This window comes from Oncorhynchus nerka, linkage group LG1 (genome assembly GCF_034236695.1).
Source record: "Oncorhynchus nerka isolate Pitt River linkage group LG1, Oner_Uvic_2.0, whole genome shotgun sequence".
Classification (NCBI taxonomy): domain Eukaryota; kingdom Metazoa; phylum Chordata; class Actinopteri; order Salmoniformes; family Salmonidae; genus Oncorhynchus; species Oncorhynchus nerka.
The window spans coordinates 18321387-18343796 of NC_088396.1; the positions used below are offsets into that span (position 1 = coordinate 18321387).

Consider the following 22410-nt stretch of genomic DNA (forward strand, 5'->3'; position numbering starts at 1 on the left):
CACAGGATGTTTTCATGCTGGTCAAGGGCAGTCAAGTCTGGAGTGACCAAAGGGCTAAATCTGTACTTAGTTCTACATTTTTTGAATGGGGCATGCTTATTTAAGATGGTGAGGAAAGCACATTTTAAAGAATAACCAGGCATCCTCTACTGACGGAATGAGGTCAATATCCTCCCATGATACCTGGACCAGGTTGATTAGAAAGGCCTGCTCCCTGAAGTGTTTTAGGGAGTGTTTGACAGTGATGAGGGGTGGTCGTTTGACCGCGGACCCATTACAGACGCAGGCAATGAGGCAGTGATCGCTGAGATCCTGGTTAAAGACAGCAAAGGTGTATTTTGAGGGCAGGATGGTTAGGATAATATCAATGAGGGTGCCCGTGTTTACGGATTTAGGGTTGTACCTGGTAGGTTCCTTGATAATTTGTGTGAGATTGAGGGCATCTACCTTAAATTGTAGGACGGCTGGGGTGTTAAGCATATCCCAGTTTAGGTCACCTAACAGTACAAACTCTGAAGATAAATGGGGGGCAACTAATTCAAATATGGTGTCCAGGGCCCAGCTGGGGGCTGAGGGGGGTCTATAACAAGCGGCAAGAGACTTGGATTTTTAAAAGTAGAAGCTTAAACTGTTTGAGCACAGACCTGAATAGGATGACAGCACTCTGCAGATTATCTCTACAGTAGATTGCAACTCCACCCCCTTTGGCAGTTCTATTTTTTGTGGCCTTCCTAAGTCAAGTTTCAGACATGACTAGGACATCACAGTTGGTGGAGTGTGCTCAAGCAGTGAATAAAACAAGCTTAGGGAGGAGGCTCTGATGTTAACATGCATGAAACCAAGACTTTTACGATTACAGAAGTCAAAAAACAATAGCACCTTGGGAATAGATGTGGATTTGGGGGCTACAGGGCCTGGGTTAACCTCTACATCACCAGAGGAACAGAGGAGGAGTAGGATAAGGGTATAAGAACTGGTTGTCTCGTGCGTTTGGGACAGAGAATTAAAGGAGCAGATTTCTGGCCGTGGTAGAATAGATTCAGGGCATAATGTACTGACAATGGTATGGTAGGATATGAGTACAGTGGAGGTAAACCTAGGCTTTGAGTGACGATGAGAGAGGTTTTGTCTTTGGAGGCACCAGTTAAGCTAGGTGAGGTCTCCGCATGTGTGTGGGGTGGGACAACAGAGCTATGTAATGCATTTTGAGCAGGACTGAGGGCTCTACAGTGAAATAAACAATAAGTACTAGCCAAGACCGCAGTAGACAAGGCATATTGACATTAGAAAGAGGCGTAAAGCAATCACAGGTGTTGATCAGGAAAGCTAAGACAACAACGGGTAAATGGCAATGAATGGGCAGAGCGGGTCAGTTAGGTACATACAGGACCTGAGTTTGAGCCTGGGGCCGACAGGTAAACAAAATGAGGTCCCATGTTATTGAAACAGTCCAGGGGGCTTTAGCTGTGTAGCCGAGTGATCATAAGGTCAATAGGTGAGTCAGAGTGCCATTCGCTAGTCACTACTACGCTAGGCAAGCAGAGGACACAGCGTTCAGGGGCTAGGAGATGGTTCTTCGGCGACATCGTAATAGAATAGCCTGTTGAGACCACATCGGGTTATCACGTCGGCAGTCCAGTCGTGATGGATCGGCAGGGCTCCGCGTCGACAATAAATGGTCTAGGCCTATTGGCAAAGGAGGTATTTTAGCCCTAGATTTAGCTGGTATATGGGCCTAGATCGAGGCTAGCTCAGGGCTAGCTGGGGTTGTTTCGGGACAGAGGCGTTAGCTAACAGTTGCCACTCATTTGCAGCTAGCTAGCTGTATTGATCCAGAGTGGCAGGAATCCGGTGACATGGTTGAGAGAATCAGTCCAATATGCTCTGGGTTGATATCGCACTGTGCAGACTGGCAGGTGTTGTCTGAGCTAAGGCTGGCTGAGCTAAAGCTGGCTGGCTGGTGACCGAGAAAAAGGTGAAGACCGCTAGCCGTTGGCTAACAAAGACTAGAAGCTAGTTAGCTGGCTTTCTTCTGATGGAAGTTCCAGTAATAAGGAATAAAAATTGCAGATCCGTACCGCATTGGGTGAGGCCGGTTGCAGGAAAGTATATTTAGTTCGTTCGTAGATAGAAAGTGAGAATAAGATAAATATGAAAAATACTAGCTATTTACATTTTGAGAAGGGAAACAATGTTATGTAGTCAGTGTGGGATGGATCAGAGCTTGGCAGTCAGTTAAAGATGTTCTACATTTCACACTGAAAGAAAAAAGAGAAAGGAACGCATAGCTGTTGCTCAGACGGAATGTTCTGAAGGGGGAATGGGCACTGGCATATGGGCCAGCGATTCCACTTCATTCCTTTCTCTATTGTTTATACCCAATAAGTCCAAACTAACACAGAATCTTGCAAACTAAGATACCCCTGCTATAGAAAGCCCTCTGTTATTGGTTACGCCAAGTAAATTGAATTTGCACACTGAATATTTCTATGAGGAATTGCCAGATGCATGGATGTATTGGGTCTGGGTAAACATTAAAGCACTCAGGAGCGGCCTTGTGTTTATGCCAGTGCCAGAGGATTGAAGGTTTGAGTGGTGATATGCCCCATTTTTGTCGCTGTGGAAATACACCTGACCCACCACAATTGATTCATTACATTGTAATGGTAGCCTGGAGTGCACAAGCAGCTCACCTGTCACACTGCTACAATCAAACAATTTGTGAAGAGAAGGTTTGATTACTTTTTATTTTCTCTGACTTGTGGCTGCGGGACTATCAACGCAAGCTAAGCCATGATCCCGAGCCATCAACCCAAACTGAGCAATCCTAAACACTTTTCAAATCTATCTAGTGTAGTTTATCTGTAGCTCAACACAATACAATGTTTGTACATCCTCCCCTGTAAGCAAGGAACGACTGTATATCCAGTACTGACAGAGCCATTTGCCATGGACTTTTGCCTGCGGGAAATTGACCGTGATTTAATGTTGTTAACACAAGCATGTACATAATGCAACAACACAATTACCCTTTATTATATTGCACTTGTTCGTACACTTCGATGGCATCAACACACGGTCATGGCTGTCCCTGCACCCATACACTGACAAAGTCTTTATGTTTTTCCCCCATGCTAACTAAAGTGGACTGGAAACGTTTTGTCCCTCCTCTCCTTCCACCACTGTAAATGTAGTACTTGTATACTCCACTTGAAACTGTTACCCAGGTCCTTAAAGGCATGACAATGTCCTGATAGAAAGTAACCAGAGAAAGAGAAAAGAAGGTAACTTTTTCGGCGGGGGATCCCATTTTTTCCACCAAATCATTTCTTTGCGACCCCACCCCAAATTTAATGATACAACTTTAACATTTGTAAATTTAGATTTTTACATCAGCAAATAATCTCTTGTCAAAATGAAAAGCAACCAATAAATACATTTACTCAAAATAATTGTTGAATTGCGTTTCTCAAAAACATTGTATATTGTCCCATACAATAGTCTGAACTCTTAATAAAATGTAGTTATTTGTTTTTTGGGGCGACCCCACCTCGTTTCCCCCTTATTGTTACGACTTCCGCCGGAGTCGGTCCCTCTCCTTGTTCGAGCGGCGTTCGGCGGTCGACGTCACCGGCCTTCTAGCCATCGCCGATCCACTTTTCATTTTCGATTTGTTTTGTCTTTGTTTTCTACACACCTGGTTTCAATTCCCCCATGGCATGTTCATTATTTAACCTTCTGGTTTCCCCCATGTTTGTGTGCGTATTTGTTCTATTGGTCAGGCTGTTACTGATGGCTGGTATTTTGTTGCCGGGTTTTGTAATTACGCCCGTTTATTTCGTGGTACCGTTATTTTTCCTGCACATCTGTATTGTGTTTATACTGGTGTTATCTTGTATTACATACCTTGTCCACGCATCTCCGCTCTCCTGAGCCTGACTACTTTCACCACTTACCCACAGCCTTGACACTTATGGGGTCGCGACCCCGACTTTGAATACCCCTGCTCTACAGTATGACATATTGTTGAATAAATCATTATGAATGCAACTATATTTATTCACCTGTATTCACAATGTCACCTGGAGGCTCACTGAGGCTCTCCTTCCATTCTTTATGCCACACCTTACCATTCTCCACCTCCATCAATCTGTTCACATTTCCAACTCTTTTTTACTCATTTCTCCCTCTCTTCTGCACTTACTTACTTCTAGTTTTCAGAGTGTCAGTTTAAAATTTTCTCAGTGCGGTTACCCACGGTTTGACCTGCGGTGGGCCCAATGCTAAGTGTTCACCTGGTCCTTCTCTTAACAGTCTCTGTGTCTATTCTTTGACCACCTGCCAGGCTACAGGATGCATGCTAAACTATGTGCTACAGTTGGCCTCTAAAGCCAAGAGTACAACTGAATGGAAATGGCTACCTAGAGTAGAATCTGAGTTATTTTATGGGTAGACCTCTTCCGTTCTGTCTCAATCTAGCCTATTGTGGGTTCTCATTATTGTGGCCAAGTAAGGAGCCTGAAGGGGTCAAGGATTACGCATGTACAAGACTATTAGTCCAAATGTCGTCATCCCATTGGAATTCATACACACTGTCTCACATCTGAAATGCCATCACTTGGCTGTAGGGAGAGTTTGAATAGACCCACATGCCCTTTTGGCTTTGTGTCAATTGTTCTACCTTTTCTTCTGGTCTTTTGTCGAACTTACTCACTAAGTAAGTCTATGTCCCTCCACCTCCAGCTGTGTTAAAATCCATTAAATTGCATTTATGTTTAATAAATGTTTTGCTGAGGGCCAACATTGAACTTTGACACACAGGAATTCATTGTGATTCATAGTGCATTGGTCAGCCTGTCAGTAGCGGTGCGTGGTTAAAATCACTGGGGAAGCCAAGCCCCCCTGAAAAAAAGCCATAATACAACTTACACTGAATGTGTTGTGATAATTGTGTTGTTTGCTCTATAACCTGTTAGTTCATCTGCCTAACAACTATTGATTTAGAACCACAGAGAGTTACTGCAAGTTGCAAAGAAAAATGGAGCTGCCTCCACTATTCCAGCACCATTTCAACTTCAACAATTCAACATCATCAAACCACTTCAATTTAGTCTAATCAACATAACCTAAATGTGATGTGGATGTCCTTGCTTCTGATTTATGTTTGCTTGCATATGTGTGTGTAGAAAAACAAGTTGACTCACCCTACTTGTAGAGAAACGTCAAAGCCATCCTCCTCTCTTTCATGTTGACAAAACGGTCTATCACTGTCATACAGTACACACTTTTATTTTTTGTTGTCCTAGGCTACATGGCTAAAATGCTTGGTCGCTAGCCTAACTTCCATTCATAAGCAATGTTTGTTAGTTATCATTAGCCTTCTACAGCTAGCTACATATTGAACTAATGGTTGGATCAGAATCGCCGTTATAATAATTGGCCAGTACGGGGAATTAAGTAAAACCAAAAGTCCAAATCCCTATCTCCATCCATGGATAATTTAGCTAGCTAGCCACCGGAGGACAACAACACAACGAGATGCAACAATTCAAGTTGTTTCTGTTAATGACCTAGACTCTTAAAGCAATTTGATAGGAGATGCCAAATCCAAGTTGACTTCCCTTGACATGTTTTTTTTCTTCCCGCAGGACCATTCACAGTTTCCTAGCTCAACAATGATTGGCAAATTTGTTAAACTTTTTTTGTCAAGGGAAGCCAAATGCTTGCTGGCTTCCCTTGTATTCAATGCTATGGGCGGCAACAATGTCATTTTTTTTGGGGGGGGGTCTTCCCTTGGTGTCAATGAATACATGCCACTGCTGCCTATTAGGATATTTGACTGAGATTATCCTTAGCCCTTAGCCTTGTTAATCCTCAGTATAGAGCACTTGCTTTAACACACTTGTCAAGTGTTGCTGATTTGTGAACCAATCCCAAAGACCACTTTCCATTCCCCCACCAGCATATGCCATTCACGGCAACCTCGATAAGCACATCCTCGATACCAATCCGACCCTGAAAATTCCTCACTCAAGGGAGGGTCATGGAGGATTGCAGGGCAAGTGGAAATGGGCGGGAATTTCGGGTGAAACCCACAAGGTGTCGGAGTGGTTATTGATTGCAGGTGGACTTAACTATTAGCAGCAGGAGCCTGGGTGTGAAGTGGGGGCCATGTGATGAGATGGGCCAGGCCCAGGGAGGAGGCACCTCAGTGGGGCTCAGACATTCCCCAGGCCCCTTGGAGTCCTTGGATGAGCTAAGAGGCATGGAGGGGGCAGCTGTCAGTGTGTGGAGTGAACGGGAGGGTTCGGGGGTGAGGTGCAGACATGGCCAGGCATGGTTGAGGTGATTTGAGGAGGGTAACAGTGCGGAGACTTGAACCAGGCTGAGATACTGTACTTTGTCAACTCACAGCACCTCTAAATAATAACTGCAGCCTTTCCCAAGAGACAAGTGGCATTCCATGGAGCTGTCCTCATGCTACTTGATTTATCTGGTTACAGTCAGTCATTAGTCAGAGATACAGCATTTATTTTGGTTTACACTGTATTTAAATAGTTCCCGACAAATGCTACATTCTATACATGCTCAACTAACTACTATGCACCTCTTTTTGCTGGTATCAGATAGCGATGCTTTCCTGTTTACAGTCCGCATTCCTCTATTCCATCAGGGTTTTGAGTAACGGCCTCCAAAACGACAAGGACTTTGATGACCCAACGTGACCCACGCATCCGATACAACCTTGTGAATCCACTAAGCCGACTCACACCCCAATGTTTACCGTCCAGTGATGCTTTTAGCTTGATCCAATCAACATGTGTATTGGCTGTATAGTCACACTAGCAATGTCCAGTGTGAATTTCTAGCTTGAAAACATCCAGTTGACTTTGAGCTCCCTGAAGATCTTGAGATTGCTTTGTTGTAAGGACCAATGGAAACTCAGGTGAATTTGTGTAGACCTCTTGTGCGTTTGTGAAACTTCACTGCAAATGAGTGACCACTGTCGCAGTTATACCTTCACTGTCCCAACGTTTTAAGGTAATGCCTTAGTCAGCTTAGAAAATCTGCACATTCCATTTATAGCTTCACGAATAAAACTCCATTGATTTATGAACAAAGAAATCAGAAACAGACACAATAGAGAGAGTTAAGCATTGAGTCGTTGCTGCCATGCATTGTGAAAACAACTGCGCTATGGAATGAGGCTTTTGCTTACAGTACAAAGAAGTAGCACGCTCGGTATTAGAATTGCAGATCAACCACTGTATGGGCTTAGCGATGGATAATCCTTGATTTACTCTCTGCCGTGACAGATTTGTCCCATTGTATTTATTTGCGGTGCTTTACATTGCCTGAAGCAACATTTGGGGAGTTTTGGTGTGGACTGTTAGAGACTGTTCAGGCTTTTTATGTGGACAGAAAGGAATGCGCTAGCTTTAGCGTAAACATAAAGCAGACCCCAAGAACCCATAAGTCTTCTGTTCACACCGCAAGGGACGATTAGTCAAGGATTTGCCTCTGTGTATGACAGGGCTTTTAAAGGCTAACAGCCCCGATAGCCTACAGCTGACCTTTTAGCACTAAAACAGAGATAGTGATCCAGCATTGACAGACGGCCCTGTTACGAGAGCAAGAGAGAGAACGTGGGGGTGTGTGTGTGTGTGTGTGTGTGTGTGGTGGTGGGGGGGGGGGGGTGTAAGGCAAAGAGAGATAGAGAGATGAGTAAGTGAAAAAGGTCAACAGCTGATTGAATCGGAGTTACTGTCTCCTGCTTCTAATTTAGCCTTTCCTAACAATAGTCTTTTGTTTGAAAATTAAGTGGAAGATAGACTTTTTTTAGGAAGGGAACATCACTGACAACTTACTGTTTGGCTGATGGTCCTCATGTGGAAACGGTTCACCTCAGTGTTCTATTTGAGTCCCTCGTTATTATCCTCTTCCTGTTTACCCCCTCGCAGTCCTCGTGCTTCTGCTCGGGATCTCTGGGATTGATTGTCGCAGCCATTAGAGCGCTAATCGGATTAGAGGTTAGCGCCAACCTTGGCAGATCATGGGTTCCAGTAGGCTTCACAATCGCCTTTAAACATCATTGACTTTCTGGTGCTAAGATAAGCTAGTTAACTGCTGCTAGGAGTTAGCAGTTAGGCTACCTTTCACTTGTTGCATACTGTTACACAGTTGGAAATGGTTATTATATTGTCCATTGAGGTTGGCTCAGAGCTCAATGCTAACGTATTGTCCTCTTTTCCCAGCCTCTCAGCCTGGGCCAATCATTCTATTCTAAAATGAACTGTACAGCATCTCTTAGGTCTGTTGTCTGTATCTCTGTTAAGACATTTTGATCACTAGGGTATTGTCATATTCTTCCTGTGATATACCTATAGACACATACACAATGATACACATTCATAAGATGTACTAGTTTTGGGAAATGTACTATATACTATATTGAAGCATACAGTAAAAACAAAGGACTAATGCTCAGGATCAAATTTTGAGAGTTTAAATCAGGTATCAACTGTCTGTATACTGTATGCGCTTATGCATAATCTGCAACATACAACGTTTTCTTCATTTTCTTTTCCAGGTGTCTTCGTCCTGTGTTCCTGCCACTAACTATGAGCTGGTAAGTTTTTATATATATATATATATATATATATATATTGCTCAATGTAAATCTGTCAGTAATAGTGTGTCCATGTATGTATTGTGGAGTAATCTCTTCTTCCGAATGCCATTCAAACATCCAGGGAATGGGTTCTGGGAATCCAGCGAATGAGCAAGGGCAATAAAAACAACATCATGTTGCTGCATTACCTTTTTTGGTCTGGGTTTGAGATTCTCTGTTGGATGTGGAATTATTTGCCCTCTGCACGTTCTGTGTATACATTTACTCTAATCCTTGGAAAGACAGAGTGGCCTGCAATGTACACTGAGTATACAAAACATTAAGGACACCTGCTCTTTCCATGCCAAAGACTGACCAAGTGAATCCAGGTGAAAGCAATGATCCCTTATTGATGTTACTTGTTAAATCCGCTTCAATCAGTGTAGATGAAGGAGAGACAGGTCAAAGAAGGATTTTTAAGCCTTGAGACAATTGAGACATGGATTGTGTACGTGTGCCTTTCAGAGGGTGAATGGGCAAGAACAGGGTATGGTAGTAGGTGCCAGGCGCACCGGTTTGTGTCGAGAACTGCACCGCTGCTGGGTTGTTCACGCTCAATAGTTTCCCGTGTGTATCAGGAATGGTCCACCACCCAAGGGGCATCCAGCCAACTTGACACAACTGTGGGAAGCTTTGGAGTCAACATGGGCCAGCATCCCTGTGGAACGCTTTCGACTTCTTGTAGACTCCATGCCCCAACGAATTGAGGCTGTTCTGAGGGCAAAAGTAGGGGGTTCATCGATTTTCCTTCCCCAGTATGTCATCTACAGAGGAGTTTCACTTTGTGAAATGGCCCTCCATGTCATTTTCTCTCTCTCCCTATGCCAAGACAACTCACCCCAGAGGTATACATCACACCCAACATCTTGCTGATTGCCCACTTAAACGTTAATTAGCTAAGATGTAAAACATTCACTGACATATGGTCTTTTTACGACCGAGAAGAGAAAAAGTGCACACACACACATACATGCATGAAAACACACACACACACACACGCACACACACACACACACACACACACGCACGCACACACACACACACACACACACACACACACACACACACACACACACACACACACACACACACACACACACACACAGCGGCAAGCTACTCAGGAGGCCTACAGCAGCTGTGTTGTGAAAACAAAATATGGTTCTCAAGGACAACAGTGGCAGTATTTACCAGAGGAAACTGAGTCCAGCTGGACGAAAGGGCCTTACAGAGAGCAGGAAACAGGAGAAAATACCACAACTTCACACTCGTACCATTTGCTTGTACAGATGTTTGGTTTGCATACATTATTTTCTCCCTCTGAACTTGCTTCATTGCATGAGTAAGTAGGCTATGCAGTCTCTAACTAGGCAGAGTGATGGATTTTAGAGTGATTGCTACATGACTCATGATTGGCTACTTCTTTTATGTTTGATGTGTGTGTGTGCGTCTGTGTGTGTGGAGGAAGTGGACCTCTGCAGTATTTTGGATAGCTGCTGAGGGATTACCCTCTTAGGGCTGTACTTCCCACCTCCCACCCCCCACACCACTTTTCTTGATAAAACACCACTCCTGTACCTCTTATACTCACCCCTCTTTTCCATTCTGGATCATACATTTAACAGAACCCTGCAGAAACAACACTGCATTCCACTCCATGTCATGGCAGTTTATTAGCGTTCTCAAAACGTAATTATTTGTTATTAGGTTGGGAAGAACTAAAATGTGCTGTTTGATTGTTATACACAGTGGTACTGTATGAGCCATAGGTAAGTAAAATAGTAGCAAAGCTGTTGTGAAGTGCAAAGTGTATTGTATATAGGATAAATTGTGTGTGTGTGTGTGTGTGTGTGTGTGTGTGTGTGCTTCTGTGTGTGTTTTCAGCCACTGGCTGCTCTCTGGCTGAAGGATGCTTCTCTCCTCCCATCCCAGGCAGCTCCATGTTTGGTGAATTCCTCACCTCTAGAAGAAAGAGAGAGGGCGAGAGAGAGAGAGAGATCTGATTTCGGCAGTTGTGTTGTCTAGGTGCAGAACAGAGGGAAGATCACCATAAATCGCTTCATGTCTAAAATGAGGAGGGGTTCAATTAACATAGTATTTTACATATAAAGTCACTTATTGTGATTCTAGTGATTTGATGTGTTGGGAGACATACACCAGAGAATATGAGTCTTTAACTTGATGTACATGAAGACACTATGCAGATGCTGTGACTGTCATGTTAGGAAGAGTGTGTGAGAGTGAGGTCCATATAGTGAAGTCATGAGTTGAAAGTACAGTACCCTATGTGAGGGAGAAATGCATAGTTAGGACGTAACCAGCAAAGGGATGTAGCCTATAGAGCCGACACTACAGCACAGAGATCAATAGCATCAATACATTTATGTGGACTCCAGTGTGTTGGAGAGTGGGGTGTCCAATGTGAGCTGTCTTGTGGAAGCTCTGGTTTGATCACGGTGCGATAAGGATGTCCTCAGAGTGAGTGATGAGGCGATAGCTCCCCCAGCGGGACTCCCATACTCCCATGCTTGGAGGTGCGTGGCGTAGAGTGGGGCATGCTGGGTATTACATTCCTGAGACGTGCCCTCATGTTAACTAACGCTGGGCCTGCGATTTCATTTCCCAGAGAGAGAGTGTGGAGAGAGAGAGAGAGTATGGAGAGAGAGAGAGAGAGCAGAACATAGTAAACTGGTTTTAGGTTTGAAATACATACACATGCAGCAATAACACACGTAATGATTCACATACACCTTTATACAATTCCCTCAGGCTTGTGTTTACCTGCATCCACTCAAAGCTTTTTCTCAGTCAATGCCTCCGACACCTACGTCATCCAGACACACACACACAAAACCAACACAAACCACGGCTGGGGAATCGTGCCAGTGCATTGCTGTGTAATGACTCTAACTGTGGCGCAGAGATGGGCAAGATCTTTTCAATTATCCCTGTGTTTACAGCTGCACATACTTGGCTGATATGCCATATTACGTTCTGTATACAGGACAGGACCAAGTATCCCATAATATTATGTGATTCCTATCTCGTAGGCATGTGCATATACATGGGAACCACGTAAGGTTGGCCATCCATGTTGTATATGCCAAGTGAAAGATGGATGTTTCTTTTTACCAGCTGTACATACACATTATATAATGAACTGAAAGATGTCGACTAGTATTGATGACAAGTATTGATTGTGTGTTAATGTGCATGTGTCAGCTGAAGCTAGGCCATATGAAAGATTTTTCTGGTTAGCATTCTTTTTTTTCTTCACAATAAGTGCCTTGACTTCAAAAATGAAAGTCCCTGTAGGACAAGAGTTTAGGTACAACAGCCAATGGTGTGCTTTGTGTAGTATATGGATACAGCTGGACTCCACTGAGTTGCGTGTAGAACTGTTCTCTTCAGGAACGTTTTGATTCACTCTCTCTTTGACCCGTCCAAATATACAAGGCGAGAGACAGCTAGGCATATTTGTACACAGGAAAACAAACAATGGGGGAAAACACAGAGCCCTCATAGTTTTGGCTCAGATTGGAAGTCATGGAAGTCCTCATCGGCCATTGGGTTACGTCATCATCTGTGTACGCTGTGGTTGTATCAGTGACCGAACCCTGTTAGCCATAATAGGACATGAGAAGGGAAAGAAAGGGTGAGAGAGGAAAGAGAGAACACATTCCAAACTGAGTGAGAATGAGCAGACTAGCATCACTCCGTCCCCACGGGTGTGTCTTGGTCGTCCCCCACAGTTGTTTATAATCACAGAACCCTAGTCTCTCGTGCATACCAGAATGTCATTGGGTTATGTAACAGAGAGAGCTGAAGAGTCCATTTGGGATAGGTCGGTCTGGCTGGCCTGCGTGTGACCTCCGTCCGTCCGGGTCCTAGTGCAAACTTTGAGAGAGGTCAGAGGTCGTTTATGGACACTGCTGGCTCAGGAGGTTCCCACAGCTCTGCGTGGCTCAGTTTTGAATTCCAGCATTGGATTGTTTCCATAGAAACCCACCATGAGATCGTAGGCCCAGAATTGTGTATGAGTGGGAGCTAAAGACCAGGGAGCCCACCTCCCCCTCCTCTCTCCATCATCGTTTATGTTTACATTTCTAAACCATGTTCTGTGAAATGCTGCAGATGGGGCTGCTAAGCATGGGAGACTAGCGTGTGTGGGTAAATTGTGCCTGTGTGTGTTGGGGTTGATACAGTTTGTGTGTTAGGGGGGAATGTGTGTGTGTATTTAAAATGTATGTTTGCATGTTTAAATTTGTGTCTGTCAGAGCGACTGTACCTATAGGTCTGTGCTTGTGCCTGTGTGTTACTTTTTACAAGCGTGCGTGTTTGTCTCTGTCTCCAGTCACTTGCTTGAAATAAACGTTTTCTTTAATTTTCTGTATGTGGTTGTTTGTGGAAATGGAATTGAGCATGTGTACGTGTGTGCAGTATGTTGGTGATATTCGCCCACCAACTATTATATTATTAATACTGGGGACAGTGCCAGGTAGCTCCCTTAACAGTCCATGAGGAATTTGAAGGGCTGTTTATTTATTAATCATCACATATTCAGCATTGTCTGGACGTCAACCTAGGGTTTTAAATCAACCTGTAATTGGCTTGGATGCAGCTTTGAGACAGGCGAAACAGCATTGCCTTTTTAGGTGTCAGACATAAGAGGGCTTTGACAGGAAACTCACGTCTACTTTGTCTCCTGCCAAACAGCCATCCTGTCCTTATTTTAGTAAACAAACAGTTTCTTTCTGTTGCCTCCCTCATGATTGTGCCAAAACTAAGGTAAATGTTCAATGTTGTTGACAGAAGCATAAATAAAAGTGTATTCATGTGTGAGAAGTTGAAAGATGTCTTGAGCTCCGTGGTTTAAGAAAGCATGCTTGGCAGGGGGGTTAAAGTTCCATTTTTAAAACATTGAAGGCTGTCCAGACAGCCCCTAGACGGTAAACCCCAGTACACACTTCATGTAGTTCTGAAAGGTGACATTTCTGCCATAAAATACACCCATCCAATCCTTTCAGATCTACACAACTGTCAAGAGGGTAGGGTCTAGAGCACGTGTCAAAATCATTCTATAGAGGGCCGATTGTCCACAGATTTTCACTCCTCTCTTGCACTTGATTGGTCAATTAAGGTCATGATTAGTTAGGAATTCCACTCACCTGCTTGTCTGAGTCTTCTTTGAACACAAATTAAAAGGAAATAACCAAAACCAGCAGACTTTCAGCCCTCCATGGAATGAGTTTGACACTAGAGATTGGTTAGGCCTGAATTCCAGTAGCCTTGCTTTGTATTTAGGCTGCAGTTCCTATCCTCACCAGCAGGAGGCAGTGTAGCGTTAGATCATTTTACTCAACTCGTCGATTACATTTTCCCTCTACCATAACTATACTGCTTTCTGTCTAGAAACAAATGATTATGGGAGAACACGTGAGAATGAAACAGGCCATTTTTTCCAATCCCAAGTAATAAATGTAAAGGAAAGCACATGCTCCCTTGATGGGATACATTTTTGAACCTGCATGGATTGAGGAATTTTCATTGGGGCATAAATCTGTAGAATGTCATGCAAAGAATGTGAAAACCCTTAAAAAACGTATACCTTTTGACGTGTTTCATAACTTCGCAAATTAGGCTTTCCAAAATGATTTAGGGGTGATTCTGCATTCACCCATGCTTTTCATCTCTCCTTTTCATTAAATAAAACTGGGAACGACATTGCTCAGACCAAAAACAAAATGAATTGGCAATCAAGGTTTTAGTATCAACAGTTCAATTGACACATATACACACAGCATCATGAGGAGTTTTTATATATTGTGACTGTACAGGATGTATTCATAAAACGTAGACCAACGCAGATGGTACAGTATGTATTTTGAAATCTTAAAAGAGCACTATGGTCTAGCAAAAACATTGAGGTGACCATATAGGGATATAATAAAGATAGAAGGAGAGTAGGAAGGAAGGAGAGTAGGAAGGAGAGAGGAAGGAGAGTAGGAAGGAGGGAGGGAGGTAGGAGAGTTGGAAGGAGGGAGGGAGGAAGGAGAGTAGGAAGGAAGGAGAGTAGGAGGGAGGGAGGGAGGAAGGAGAGTAGGAAGGAAGGAAGGAGGAAGAAAGGAGAGTAGGAAGGAGGGAGGGAGGAGAGTAGGAAGGAGGGAGGAAGGAGAGTAGGAAGGAGGGAGGGAGGAAGGAGAGTAGGAAGGAAGGAGAGAGGAAGGAGAGTAGGCAGGAGGGAGGGAGGAAGGAGAGTAGGAAGGAAGGAGGAAGGAGAGTAGGAAGGAAGGAGAGAGGAAGGAGAGTAGGAAGGAGGGAGGGAGTAAGGAGAGTAGGAAGGAGGGAGGGAGTAAGGAGAATAGGAAGGAAGGAGGGAGGAAGGAGAGTAGGAAGGAGGGAGGGAGGAAGGAGAGTAGGAAGGAAGGAGAGAGGAAGGAGGGAGGGAGGAAGGAGAGTAGGAAGGAAGGAAGGAGAGTAGGAAGGAAGGAAGGAGGGAGGGAGGAGAGTAGGAAGGAGGGAGGGAGGAGAGTAGGAAGGAGGGAGGAAGGAGAGTAGGAAGGAGGAAGGGAGAGTAGGAAGGAGGAAGAAAGGAGAGGAGGAAGGAGGGAGGAAGGAGAGCAGGGAGAAAGAGATGAGAGATGTAGTACATACCCTGGGCCATGAGTCTGCCCACAACACACACACACACACACAAAGTTTAGCTCCTAGTCTGGCCATCTCTAGCTGAATTCGCTAGAGATGTGGCATCTAAATGAGCTGGCCTGGTGATTATATTTAGCTGTGTGTAATTTCCAAGGAGACTCTGTTTGGGTATATTTGTGTCCTCACACTGGGAAACTCCCTACACTGTACCTTTCTTCTTGGGCGCTTCCAAGACTTATAATTATTTGAGTTATGTGAATCTATCAAAGGAGGCTCTATGTACAGTCCATGTGAGTTGCACATGGACTGAATACTGGCCGTATGTCACAGACACACTTATCACAGACACACTGCAATTGCATGTGATTAAGTCAGGTGTCCAGGCCTTTCTCTGACCTCATACCCGCTCAGTCTTTATGACATCAAATCCCATCAGTCTCTGACCTCATACCCACTCTGTCATTATGACCTTCCACTCTCCAGTCTCTATGACACCCTATTACCCACTCAGTCTCTAGACTCTCTGACATCATACCCACCCAGTCTCTCTGACCTCATACCCTCTCAGTCTATGACGTCATACCCACAGTCTCTCTGGCCTAATACCCACTCAGTCTATATGACCTCATAGTCCCAGTCGGTATTAGACAGAACGTCGCAGCCATGCCCGCCTGTGGAGAAAACAATATGTGGTTACCTAGGTCGCCCCATTGGCTCACAGCAAAAACTTGACCTTTTCCAAACTTTTCTTGTCTGCTTGTTTTAGTAAATTACAAAACTACATTTATGAAACGTACAACATGTCTAAAGGTTACTTATTAACACTGCCTGCTCCTGACTTTTCTCACTATTTTGAAAAACGTAATGTTGTACCGGTATCCCTCATTCCCCTTTTCATGATGGTGCTGGCAGCCACATGAGTGAGTGCTAGCTAGCTACCTACCAGAACATTAAGCTAGCCAAGACCAATAGCACAAACAAATGGATGATACAGCTAAAAATAGTTAAATGTCTTACCTGTGATGAAATGTTTTCACACATAGCTGGGTACGTACATTGAACAACACAGCAGCTTTTTTGGCATGTTTTATTATTTCTGCAGAATAAAATAAATTGACGACGAAGTTGGCTCTTTTACAGTGGGGATGAATGGGAAAAAATATTTGTTTTCCTCAATTTGTGGGCATGGTTGAGGGGAATTTATTATTATTACATTAATATCGACTTGGAGTATACCCACTCAGTCTCTATGACCTCATACCCCCTCAGTCTCTATGACAGGGTTCCTCAACTGGTGGCCCGAGGGCTGAATTTGGCCCACGTGTGATTTTATTTGGCCCCCAAAGTTTTCTGAGCAAAAAAATGTATGTATACTGTATATTTTAGTTATTTATTGTTGGACATAAAAAACTGTAAGAACACCAGCAAATCAGCTCTAAGTTATTTTAATTTAGGAAATCTGTTCCAAAGTATTCCCACACATAATCTATGTGATCGTTTACAAATGTAAGCAAGGTTTGAAATTATTATGTTTTACTCAAATATTATATCTGTTTGGACTTCTGCAGTCAATTTGCTGTCTCCAAATTATTTGTCATTATGACCATCCGCGAAATAACAAATCGGCCCGCGGCTGAATCTAGTTTATGATGACCTTATACCCACTCAGTCTCTATGACCTCATATTCACTCAGTCGCTATGACCTCATACCCTATCAGTCTCCATGATCTCATACCCACATGTCTCTATGACCTTTTGCACTCTCAGTTTATGAGACCACACACACAGTCAGTCTCATATGCACACAGTCTCTATGATATCATACCAACAGTCTCTCTGACATCACATATTCTGCCTCTAACCTTCCAGCTCAGTGTCTATGACCTCATACCCCCAGTCTATGTTGTCCCAACTCCTCTGTAAGACACAATAAACCCAGTCTATGACATCACACCTTTCGATCTAACTTTCAACTTCATACCGAGCCTCTGTCTGTTTTGTCATAGTTTTCACGGTGTAACATTATGGCTAGAATACCATTTCAATGCCTTTCCACATCTGTCTTTCTACTAACCAGCTGTGTTTTGTGAGTTGGACCTCTACATACTGTGACACTACACAATGAAAACCATGTAAAAGCATGCGTACTGTACACACACAGATGTTTACAGTATGTGTGTGTACAGTATGATCTCACACAGGCCTTTGTTCGGTAACTAGACTCCAGGCTCTCTATTACAATAGGGCGGTGTGGCCAAACGTTGTTTTGGGAAGAAAATGTCTGGCCATGGAATTTGGCCTGGATACAAATTCACAGACCAGTTGTACTGTTGCGAGGATCACTACGTGTTTTCTTGTCCATTACCAAGAAATTTCCCCTAGCTGACACGCCTTCTCACTAGAGGAGACAATTTAGCCAACTTGGCCAACCAGAGATAGCGTGACACTCCTACATTTGGATCAGTAGTGTATTTTATTATTTGTCGTTTGTTGTTTTGATCTTTTGGCTTTTTCCTCATATTTGGGTTATGGTGTTATATTCTGTATCGTTAGATTTCAGTGCGGCCTTTGATGTTATTGATCATAATTTCTTATTGAAGAAAATCTCACTTATTTAAGGCTTTACATCACCTGCCATCACATGGTTGGAGAGTTATTTATCCAAAAGAACTAGAGAGTATTCTTCAATGGACGCTTTACAGTGTGGTATCCCTCATGGCACTTGCCTTGGGCTGTTACTCTTCTCTATTTTTACAAATTATTTGCCACTTGTCTTACACGTTTGCACACTCTACACATCAGCACCTTCAGCCAATGATCTCACTGAGAATCTTAGCAAGGAGTTACAGTCAGTGTTAGAATGTGTAATTAACAATAAACTGGTCTTAAATACATCTAAAACCAAAAGCATTGTTTTGATTCAAAGCATTCTCTTGGACCTAAACCTCAACCGGAGAAAGAGTGTAACCATTGAACAAGATGGTCAGTTATCATGGACAAGTCATATTGACAAAGTTGTTGTGAAGATGGGGAGAGATTTGTCTGTTATAAAAATATTATTCTGCATATTTGACACAAAGTTCAACTGTACTAATTGTTCAGGCTTTGATCTTGTCCCATCTTGATTACTGTCCGGTAATATTGTCGTGTGCAGCATAGAAAGACCTAGCAAAGCTGCAGCTGGCTTAAAACAAAGCAGCACGCCTTCCCCTTATCTCCACACACAGAACTAACATCTACAACATGCATGATAGTCTTGCATGGTTGAGGGTTGTGGAGAAATTGACTACTTCTCTTCTGGTCTTTTTAATAAATATTTGTGAGTTGAAAATGCCTAACCACTTGTATCACATGGTTGGAGAGTTACTTATCCAATAGAACTACAGAGTATTATTCAATGGAAGCGTGTACAGTGTGGTATCCCTCATGGCATTGCATGCACTTTAAACAGACATACATAGCCCACCAGACATACCAGTTTCTTCACGGTACCCAAACCAAAAACAGATTTAATGCGTTGCCCAGTTATGTGTAGAGGCGTGTCATCGTGGAACTCTCTGCCACCAGAGGTTACTCAGGCAGAAGCAAGTTTAACATACACTATATATACAAAAGTATGTGGACACCCCTTCAAATTAGTTGATTTAGCTATTTCAGCCACACCCGTTGCTGACAGGTGTATAAAATTGAGCACACAGCCATTCAATCTCCATAGACAAACATTGACAGTACAATGTCTTTACTGAAGAGCTCAGTGACATTCAAATGGCAACGTCATAGGATGCCACCTTTCCAACAAGTCAGTTCGTCAAATTGTTCCATATTAATGCCCATGATTTTGGAATGAGATGTTCGACCGACCAGGTGTCCACATACTTTTGGTCATGTAGTGTAGTGTATCCCCAGTGCCTCTCCTCTTTCTAAATATCTAATTCAACTGTACTGTATATAATAATATGAATATGTATATATGAATACTGTGTAAATAGTATTTTTGTTGTAGTAGCTGCTGTACGCGCAATAGCTAATGGGGATACTAATAAACTAAACTAAACTTAGCAGATACTTTTCTCCAAAATAACTTACAGTACAGTGCATACATTTTTTGTATGTGTATGTGATCCTTGTGGCAAATGAACCGTCATCCATGGTATTGCTAGCCCCACAGTCTTGCCAAATAATCCACACAGGACCAAGTATTGTCTCTTTCAGGCTCTGTCTGAACTTGGCGGGATTTGTAGGCTATACTCCCCAAATGATGTGTTGGACTGTTCCCCTTAGTGTTAGAACTGTTCTGTTCTGTGAACTATGAACCCCTAACTGTAACCCTTTGAGTCAATGAGACGGATAATTTGCACACATATCCTTCGTGGTGGTGTCTGTAGCTGTATTAAACATTTGAATCATACATCCCATATCGTTCCAAGTCCTAGTTTTTTTAACCCAGCGCAGAAGGATTTGATACGCACTGCTTTACTATTGAATTCCGGTCTTCTTACTTAGTTTGTGTGTATATAGGCTATCGTCCCTCTCCTTGGCTCCTCATATCACTCTAACTATTTGAAGCTAGCCAGAGCCACCCTGACCAATGACATCATGGATTCCTTGAGGCCTGGGTCATTATAAATAAACAATGTTTTTGGACATATCTCTCTCTCTCACTCTCTCATTCTCTCATTCTCTCTCTCTCACTCTCTCCATGGCTGTAAATGGTTGTGATGGGTGTGCTGCAGCAGTGGGGATGGAGATGGTCTCTGGGCTGGGCTAACAGAAGAGATGTGTCTCTTAGGGCGCTATTTAAAAAGACTTGGTGCTGGCGGTGCCGCTACAGATTTGAGGGTGCGTATCTGTATTTTCGCAACTGAAATGATGTGCGCAGTAGCTGGTGGTGATGCAAAACGACTGGGTTTTGATAAATGAACAAATTGTGTCAAGGCTTTATACCTCACTGGCCAATCAGAACTTGCTCCATGGCTAAATATGTGGTTGCTTCAAGTTGTGTATTTACAGAGTCTCCCGAGTGAAACGGAGGTCTAAAGCACTGCACCACAGTGCTTAAGGCATCACTAGGGACCCGGGTTTGATCCCGGGCTGTGTCACAGCCAGCCATGTCAGAGAGACCCAGACTCGGGGCACAATTGGCCCAGCGTCGTCCGGGTTAGGGGAGGTTTTGGCCGGGCCGGGATGTCCTCGTCCCATCGCGATCTAGCGACTCCTGTGGCAGGCTGGGCGCATGCACACTGACCGGGTCGCCAGTTGTATGGTGTTTCCTCCGACACATTGGTGCGGCTGGCTTCTGGGTTAAGCGAGCAGTGTGTCAAGAAGCAGTGCAGCTTGGCAGGGTTGTGTTTTCGGAAGACACATGGCTCTCAACCTTTTCGTCTCCCGAGTCCGTACGGGAGTTGCAGCGATGGGACAAGACTGTATTTACTAATTGGGTAGAAAAATGGGTTACATCTTTTAAATAAAATTATATATAAAATATATATATATATTTTTTAAATGTATAAAATATTCTATTAAAACAAATACAGTATCAGTCAAGAGTTTGGACACTCATTCCACATTTTTTATTTCTTTTTTACTATTTTCTACATTGTACAATAATAGTGAAGACATCAAATCTATGAAATAACACATATGGAATAATGTAGTAACCAAAAAAGTGTCACGACTTCCGCCGAAGTCGGCTCCTTTCTTTGTTCGGGCGGCGTTCGGCGATCGACGTCACCGGCTTTCTAGCCATCGCCACTCCATTTTTCATATTTCCATTTGTTTTGTCTTGTTCCATACACATCTGGTTTTCATTCCCAAATCACACTGCATGTATTTAGTCCTCTGTTCCCCTCCATGTCTTTGTGTGAAATTGTATTTATGTTACGTTCATATTGTTACGTGCCATACTTTTTGTCTATGTTCCATGTTTAAGCACATGTACTTTACTTTATGTACTTTTATGCTTTCGTTGGACCGGAATAAAAAGTGTGCCTGTTCACTACACTCTGCTCTCCTGCACCTGACTTCCCCTTCCAGTACACACCCTTAACAAAATTGTATGTTTTTTTATATTTGAGGTTCTTCAAAATTGCCTCTAAGAATCTTGACCAAGACTTTAAGCTCTTAACAATGCACAATACTTTTGGCTTTCTGTTGCTCAGGTAAAAACAACAGATATATGCATAATATACATTACCAGCCTAAAGTTTGGACACACCTACTCATTCCAGGGTTCTTTTAATTTATTATTTTCTACATTGTAGAATAATAGTGAAGACATCAAAACTATTAAATGACACATATGGAATGATGTAGTTACCAAAAAAGTGTTAAACAAATAAAAATATCAAAACCTGCCAAGAGAGGGCCGCCCACCAAAATTCATGGACCAGGCAAGGAGGGCATTAATCAGAGAGTTAATATAGAGACCAAAGATAACCTTGAAGGAGCTGCAAAGCTCCACAGCGAAGATTGGAGTATCTGTCTATAGGACCACTTTAAGCCATACACTCCACAGAGCTGGGCTTTACGGAAGAGTGGCCAGAAAAAAGACATTGCTTAAAGAAAAAATAAGCAAACACGTTTGGTGTTCGCCAAAAGGCATGTGGGAGACTCCCCAAACATATGGAAGAAGGTACTCTGGTCAGATGAGACTAAAATGTATCTTTTTGGCCATCAGTGAAAGCACTATGTCTGGGGCAAACACAACACCTCTCCTCACCCTGACTGAGAACACCACCCCCACAGTGAAGCATGGTGGTGGCAGCATCATGCTGTGGGGATATTTTTCATCGGCAGGGACTGGGAAACTGGTCAGAATTGAAGGAATGATGGACACCGCTAAATACAGGGAAATTCTTGAGGGAAACCTGTTTTAGTCTTCCAGAGATTTTAGACTGGGACGGAGGTTCACCTTCCAGCAGGACAATGATTCTAAGCATACTTCTAAAGCAACACTCGACTGGTTTAATGGGAACCATTTAAATGTCTTGGAATGGCCTAGCCAAAGCCTAGACCTCAATTCAATTAAGAATCTGTGGTATGACTTAAAGATTGCTGTACACCAGCTGAACCCATCCAACTTGAAGTAGCAGTTGCT

The 22410-nt window shown here is 43.2% G+C and overlaps 1 protein-coding gene across 7 annotated transcripts in view; it reads left to right on the top strand.

The window, feature by feature from the left end:
- The window catches only part of tns1b (tensin 1b), a 298140-nt gene that overhangs the window by 176326 nt on the left and 99404 nt on the right, over positions 1–22410 (top strand). For all 7 annotated transcript variants that reach the window (XM_065011831.1, XM_065011762.1, XM_065011799.1 and 4 more), the window contains one exon: positions 8591–8629. In XM_065011831.1, the coding sequence (XP_064867903.1) occupies positions 8591–8629 (39 nt within the window). The remainder of the gene's footprint in view (positions 1–8590; positions 8630–22410) is intronic.